General features: G+C 34.9%; 1 protein-coding gene across 1 annotated transcript; it reads left to right on the forward strand.

Annotated features, from left to right (window-relative positions):
- Positions 1-2,359: 2,359 nt before the first annotated feature.
- Positions 2,360-7,732, forward strand: LOC130436981 (calpain-1 catalytic subunit-like). Its single transcript, XM_056768052.1, has 13 exons — positions 2,360-2,436; positions 3,242-3,475; positions 3,738-3,813; positions 3,984-4,102; positions 4,197-4,330; positions 4,668-4,842; positions 5,018-5,092; positions 5,471-5,556; positions 6,121-6,195; positions 6,269-6,414; positions 6,517-6,683; positions 6,819-6,830; positions 7,037-7,732. The coding sequence occupies exons 2-13, from the start codon at positions 3,257-3,259 to the stop codon at positions 7,250-7,252; spliced, it is 1,500 nt and encodes a 499-aa protein (XP_056624030.1). The 5' UTR covers positions 2,360-2,436; positions 3,242-3,256; the 3' UTR covers positions 7,253-7,732.
- The last annotated feature ends 204 nt before the right edge of the window (positions 7,733-7,936 follow it).

Genomic DNA, 7,936 nt, shown 5'->3' on the forward strand with positions numbered 1-7,936 from the left:
ATAATTGCTTTCAGAGAGAGAATTTCAGTGTTTAACGTATGTGCAGTCTAACCTTGTCACCATAGCTCTTTAGAGACTTAGAAAGTAAAAACGCTTTATTTTAAAGGTCTTTTATGATCTTGGTCTCAGAATAATCATGTGCTCGATGTGTTATAGAATAAACTAGTGTGACCGCACATTTTTTCAGGAAAGCTTAAATTTTTGCTTTTTCTTCCTGGAGGTTTTAATACTGATCAGGCATTATGCTTTTAAGGAGCAAGATGGTGGTTCTTGAGTAGTTTCTTATTATTAAATAGAGACTTTGTCTGTCCACCGGATTAGCAAACATAAAATTATGCGTAAACCTCTTGAAAGTAATTTAATAAACAAAATACAAATAATCAATTGTTTCGACTCGGATTGCTAAATGTTAGATCTCTCTCTAATAAATAACTTTTTGTAAACGACATGATAACAGATCATAAAATAGACGTGCTCTGTTTGACAGAAACATGGCAAAAAACAGATGATTATATTACTTTAAATGAATCTGTCCATCCAAGATTATTATTATAAACATGAGCCTCGTCTAAAAGGCAGAGGGGGAGGTGTGGATGCACATTACAATAACTCTTTTAGCATCTCCCAGCAGTCTAACTCTAAATAAAATAATTTAGAAGTCATGGTACTTCATGTATCAACACCTAATACTAAGGATAAAACCTTTTTTAAGGTATCATAGCTATTGTATATAGGCCTCCAGAGCACCACACAGATTTTATTAAAGAATCAGAACTAATACTGGCCGCAGATAGAGTCCTTGTCGTTGGTGACTTTAACATCCATGTAGATAATGATACAGATGCCTTAGGAATGGCTTTCACAGACACTCTCAACTCCATGGGCGTTGGTCAACATGTGTCAGGACCCACGCAACTATATAATCATACTTTAGATTTAATACTGTTTTACAGTATAAATGTGGACAATGTTAAAATCCTTCAGCAGTGTGAAGACATTTCGGATCTTTATCTGGTATTATGTTTGCTTCACTGGCCTACAACTGCAAATCAAACTCCTTGTTATAAATATGGTAGAACAATAACTTCACCTATCAAAGATGCGTTTCTCGATAATCTGCCTGAATTGTCTCAAATCTCTAGGGTGAAAAATTACGTTGGATATCTTGACATTACAATTGAAAATTTTAACTCCACCTTCTCGGAACACTAGACACAGTTGCTCCTGTGCATTTAAAAACTATTAAAAATGGCAGCCCAACACTGTGGTAGGATGAACACAGTCAGGCTCTAAAGATAGCGGACCGAAAATGGAGTGCAACTTTAAGAAAACTAATTTAGAGGAATTTTGTACAGCATGGAAGGATAGTACTCAAAAATAAATACAGTAAAGCCATAAAAACGTCTAGATCCGCTTACTTTTTATCACTAATAGATGAAAACCAGCAGAACCCTAGGTTTTTATTTAACACAGTGGCTAAATGAACAAAAAATATATCTTCAGCGACTTCAGATTCTGGATATCAGAATAACATTGATGAATTTATGAACTACTTCACAGGTAAAATCCAAGATATTAGAGAAACAATTATTACAATGCATTTGTATGCATGTCTGTGTGTGTGCACGTGCTTGTCTGTCTGTCCCTGTGCATCCGTGTGTCTTTGTCTATGTGTGTGCATGTTGTGTATGGGCCTTTGGATGTGGGTATGTCTGTATTCTGTGTTTGCACCCTTTTCAAGGTTTTGACAGGTATATAACTTTAATTGATTTGCTTATAGTCATTATGTCTCATGTACAGCTGCTTTGTAACAGTGAAAATTGTAAAAAGCGCTATAAATAAAGTTGAGTTGAGAGTTGAGTTTCAGATGAAGTAATGGTATTTGTTTCGATCATTCAGCTGGAATGATGAGTCAGAGAATATCATTTGTTTAATGAATCATCATAATATTGACAAAGTGGATGTTGACGTAATGGTAATTGTCGTTATGAACTATGATTTCTGCAGAATGTTTATGATAACTTTGAGTTATTTCATATTAATTCTGTAAGTAAACAGATTAAGCAGTCATGCAGCAAATCATTTATAACAAATTGGTTATTCATTTGGACCAGATAAATAATCAACCATGCCACATGAAAATGTATCTAGGTGAAAGTAAAAAGAGAACTGGTCTAGCACTACTTTCTACGAATGCGTGTAACACATTATAGCCTGAGGAAGCCACACCAATTGCCTTTTTAGTTTTTGATTTACTATTCAATGTAAATGGGTGTGTGCAGTAGCAATGAAAATGGGGGTGGGGTTTTTAAAACACTGGAGATGTCTTAAAGGAAGTGTAGAGCAGTAAATAAAGAGTATTTAACAAGACACACAGTGATAATTTATTGTAGTACAGAGGAACTTTCTGTGGTTTTTATACGTTGGATCGTGAAGGTAAAGTATGCTATAAATATATGTTTACTGGAAATGCTTTATAAGGAGGACATAATTATGAAGATGTGTGTCTAGCCTACCTCTATAACATGTATAAAATTAAATTAATATATAATTATGTATTAAATATTATGGAAGATTTATCTTGTAGCTTCACTATAGCTACCTTAAAACAATGTGTATTGGGAAAAGCATGAGAGGCATTTTTGTTTGGATTGCGATTTTTTTTACTATCTATTTTGTTGTAAATACTAATGAAGCCTCAGATAAGGTCTTATTACTGTTATTGTTGTTATTAAACCCATAAATTCCTATTATCACTAATCCAATGACATTTTCAAGTTTACTGAAGAGAAAATTTTTGCTTGCAAAACATCTCCTAATTTCTGTTCCGCTCGAGTGGTTGCATGTTATCACACGTTTGTTCAGTGTGTATGTGTGCGTTCTCAATTTTTTTCTCAATGTTTTAGACATAAAAATCGTTCTCTTTTAAAAAGTTGTTTAATGTATGCTACATGGATGGGGTCATCTTATAGGGCACCTTATGTAGTATATCTGGGTGTGTTAGCGTGCGTGCGGGGCATGCTTGCGTATGTTAGTGAGTTTGTATAATTACTTAAAATTTAATTTGTAGTATTTAGCATCAGTGTGTGCATTTTTTCATCATGCAGACTGACAAATAATACCAATACCAATAAGAACAAGGCCTAAACTGTTAATGATACTCACTATTGCCACAGAGGGGCGGATTATCTTTGGGTAACATAGAAATGTAAAACTATGTGTATTTATGTCTTTATAAAAGGGTCCTCCATAAAAAATGCCTCCCCCTGATGTTACCAAAACACATGAAGATGTCGTGGGTTCTTTAAACAACCCACTAAAGTTCCTGGATCAAGACTACCAGACATTGCACCAAAGCCTCCTCTCCAAAAAACAGCAGTTCATTGATGAGTCTTTCCCTGCAAATAGCAGCTCTATTGGCAAAGGGTTGCTGTCTGACAAGGATATGGCACAAATCAAATGGAAAAGACCATCAGTATGTAAAGACTGTTTAGAAGTGTTTTTCCATTGCTTTGATCCAAGCGTTCTTCCATTAAGGGTTCTATAAGATTTTTAAAAAGCACTGAAAGGCACATATACAAAACATGAAGTTTGCTGTTCAACATAAGAAAAAAATCCGGCAACATGGAAAAAACTGACTAGAGTGTTTCACGTATACTGTAACATGCACTACATTCTCTCTCTGTGCATTTTTTATACCCGTCATTTCAAGTGATTCTATGTTTCTCCATTTTAAGGAAATTGTGTTGTACCGAGCATGTCTTGTTGTAAATGGAGTGTCCAGATTTGACTATGCCCAGGGATCTAAATTAGGTAGGCCTACATCATTGTCTAGCTAATATGACACATATAGTTGCTGTTTTTAACAATAAAACAGTTGCAATTTTACTGAAACCTCACGTTCAGAAACAATAATAATACATGTGACCTTAAAACAGTAAAATATTGTGCAGAAGCATAATCATGTTCTTTTATGTGTTAAGGAGACTGCTGGTTTTTAGCCTCAATCGGGGCTGTTAGTACTCAGACGGATATTATGAACCAAGTCATTCCAGCTGAACAGTCATTCAGCAAGGGTTATGCCGGAATATTTCATTTTAGGGTGAAAACCTCTTTCATGATTTTCTTTTTTTTCCTTCATCATAATTTCACTCCTTGACACACACTTTGAATTTCTGTGTGTCTTTGTTGATCAGTTCTGGCGGTTCGGGAAGTGGATTGATGTTGTCATCGACGACCAACTTCCAACAATTAACAACAATCTTATTTTTCTGAGTTCCAAAATTATTACTGAGTTTTGGCCTGCCTTACTGGAGAAAGCTTATGCAAAGTAGGTGCCATATCATCCTTTTTTACATAAAAAAATAAAATTTCACGGAATTTAATGTTTTATTTTACATTTTTTCCACATGTTTTTAAAATTTGACTCAATTTACAACACAGGTGTAAAATAGTATGGAAAACATGTCATTTTGCGCGACAAATATGGTATTTTACAGCTACCCCAGCTGCGGGAAAATGAGTTTTTTACTGTTTAGAGTTTGTAGGTTGTATTGAAAGCTAATGAAAGTGTTAAATTTAATCTGAAAGTGACTGCAAGGACAAGTGTAGTACAGAATATCTGAAATTCTGGCATTCATTTACTGTAAAATGAATTGCCTTTACAGAGTGTGTGGATCTTTTGCTGACTTACATGGTGGATTTGTATCTGAGGCTCTCATTGACTTCACTGGAGGGGTGCACATGCACTTTGACATAAAAGATGCGCCTGCTAATTTGTGGAATATGATGGAAAGTGCATTCAAGTCAAAAACTCTCATGGGGTGCAGCACACCTCGAGGGGTAAGCAGACTTCTTCCTGGGTGTCACATTTGATTGAAGGTAGAAATAGTAAATGAAAGTTCTGACATCCAGATCATTTTACTTGTGTTTAAAGGTACTTTGTTGCCCTCCCTCCAAAAAATATTAAATTTTTATGTAACCTGCTTTTTAATGTTTTTTATTCAAATAATATTAGGCAACATTTCGAAACACAGTGTTACCTAATGGCATAGTTGAGGGTCATGCCTACACAGTGACAGGAGTTTATCAGGTAAGATGGAAACCTCACCTTTTTTACAGTACTCTGTCTCTCCAGAGTCCATACATTTATATTTCGAGTGTGATTCATTGGCCAAAAAATTACAGATCAATTTGACTGATCGTTTTTTTTACATTTATGTCAAAATCAGCCTAGTAATAACACCGCTTTAGGGATTTGTTGTGATGATAATCATCTAGAAATTTTGACATAATAGCCCTATATTGTAATGTTGCTAGCTGAATACATTTTTGTTCACATACAGTAGGCCCACCGTTTATTTTCTTATTTGAGTGTTTGTGAATGTGCTTCACTCTTCCAATGTTGTGCAAACAAGCCTTAAATGACTGCACTCTAAATGATACTAAAATATATGGCTTTGTTCAACAGGTAACAACTAAAGATCAGCCAGTTAGACTGGTGAGGATGTTCAACCCATGGGGAATGGGTGAATGGACAGGGAACTGGAGTGACAGGTAAGACATTTTCATGCATTTGGCAGCATCTTAATAAGAAGAAATACACACAGAAAGTTGCTGGAAAAAGTCTTCATTACCCATCCATTCCTTATCCTAATTTTGAGACCTCCACATCTTCCACTCTTAAGGTTTTTCCAAGCCTGCCGGGACATGTTTTGAATCTTACCTGACATGCCTGGAACACCTTTACATAAACTATGTAAAAATGTAGAAAGGAATAAATGAGGATCTTAGTAGTTTGGAATGAATAATCACCAAAATGTACAGCTTTTCGACTCTTTTCTATGCATTTAAGAATTTACATTCATACATGTACCGGAATGCCACAGGCAATACAACATTAAAATAAAAATATTTATAGTATGGGTCCATAGTATACAGAGGACAACATTTGCATTACATGTACATAATTCAATTGACATTCACATATCTGGGTTTTAGATTTGCTGTTAGAAAAGAAATTGGTGGTGTTGTCTTCTGACCTGGAGTCTTTTCCCAATTGACATTCCTGAAACACCTTCACAGAGTGTAAAATATACATTTTTGGATGATCATTTTCAGATCACCCTTGTGGAAGACAGTGAGTGCAAATGACAGCAAAAACTGCCTTTCTGTGGCTGACAATGGGGAATTCTGGTAAGCTTGAACAGTTTTCAAATTAACTTAACCTAAAAATAAGTTCATTCAGTAAGACAAATATTTATTGCAGGATGTCAATGGAAGATTTCACCAAAAGCTTTAATACCATGGATATCTGCTCTACCTCTCCTGATTTTCTGAATGGCTCTTCTAAATGTTCTTGGAGCTCCCAATACCATATCGGCCAATGGACCGCTGAGACCGCTGGTGGCATAAGTACATATACTCCTGATCAAAATAGCAACAGTTTTTATGTTAAAGTAGACATTTGCATATAATTGCCAAAATATAAATGACTGAAATTGCATGTGCTTAAAGGGAGCATCTGGAAAAATCCTCAGTTTCGTATAAGGATTGAGAAGCCCAGTGAGGACTGTGCTGGTGGGGAGTGCCCTGAAAACATACTGGTGTCTCTCATGCAGAACCAAGAGAACAGACACAGAAAACAGCTTTCCCACCTGTATATAGGATTCTTTGTTTATGAGGTCAGTATGACTAGATGAGTTTTCTATATTTAGAAATTAAAGGCATATTTGTTTGCAGTATAAGTTGTAGTATGTGAAGGATGTTGTGCTTGCTGTACACACCTATTTTTAATATTATTGTGTTTACTTTCACAGATTCCACCAGAGGCAAGTAAAAATTAATTCACAACTAAATAAGATTTGTAAACCAATGGTGTAATGTTGTAAACTAACGGTACTGTTTAGCGTGTTGTCAAAATGTTTACATGCTCTCCTACTTGAAAGTCGCTTTGGATAAAAGTGTCTGCCAAATGAATACATGTGAATGCCAGTTCATAGAAGCTCTAGTAATAAAGTTTCTTATTCTCATTTAGATAAAAAATGATGGTGGGAAGTTTTCTCTTTCATTCTTCAGTCGTAGAAATCCAGTGGCAAGGCCTGACATGTTTGCAAATTTGAGAGAGGTGATGAAGTTCTTCAGTCTGGAACCTGGAGAGTACCTGATTGTACCGAGCACAATAAGTCCGAGTGAAATCGCGTCATTTGTCTTATCTATTTTCACAAAGCATCAATGTAAAAAAAAAAATTAGCTTCATAGAAAAGCAAGAAGATGTTTTTGGGTTATCATTGGTAAAACCGATTGTTAATTAGAGGAAAACTCTCAAATACAGTCCCAGAAATCTCTTTGTTATGCGTTTGAAATGTAAATACATGAAATGTTATTATTATTTGTTTGTTTTCATTTTGTGAGTTACAATTAGAAAAATAAAGGGGCCACAAAAGGCTCTTCACTTTGATCCTATAAAAGAACCATTTTGGCTTCCTGAAAGAACCATACAGTCAAAGATTCTTAAAACATTCACCCATTTTGTTCCTTTCTGGAGGAACCAGCTTCCATTGAGATTTTATGCTAGAAGTGCTGTTTCTTATTTCGGTATGAATGTGTTAAGGTTTTTCATGCTGCAGTCTTTGTAAAAATAAAAATAAATTGAATTGAATTTGTATAAATTCACTATAAAAGAAATCTGGGGCGCCAGAAATAAAGTTTAAAATTCCCTGTCAAATTAAAATGATGTTTCCCCTGTTTTTCTTGTAAGTTTTGTAAAGAAAACTAATAAAAATGCTGTAAATAATATAAATTTTCCATCAACTGGAGTGCCAGAAATAAAATCTGAAATTCCCTGTAAAAATTTTCTGTGAAAACATGACGGGAAACTTCTGTACAATTAACTTTTTCATGTTTGTTTTCTGAAAAAAAGTTTAATATTACTCTT

Source organism: Triplophysa dalaica, chromosome 15 (genome assembly GCF_015846415.1).
Source record: "Triplophysa dalaica isolate WHDGS20190420 chromosome 15, ASM1584641v1, whole genome shotgun sequence".
Taxonomy (NCBI): Eukaryota; Metazoa; Chordata; class Actinopteri; order Cypriniformes; family Nemacheilidae; genus Triplophysa; species Triplophysa dalaica.

Excerpts from the sequence above, each read along its gene's own strand:
- LOC130436981 (XM_056768052.1), top strand. The coding sequence starts at position 3,257 with ATGCCTCCCCCTGATGTTACCAAAACACATGAAGATGTCGTGGGTTCT. Across the intron at positions 4,331-4,667 it reads CTGGAGAAAGCTTATGCAAA|AGTGTGTGGATCTTTTGCTG; the intron begins GTAGGTGCCATA and ends TTGCCTTTACAG. Across the intron at positions 6,196-6,268 it reads GCTGACAATGGGGAATTCTG|GATGTCAATGGAAGATTTCA; the intron begins GTAAGCTTGAAC and ends TATTTATTGCAG.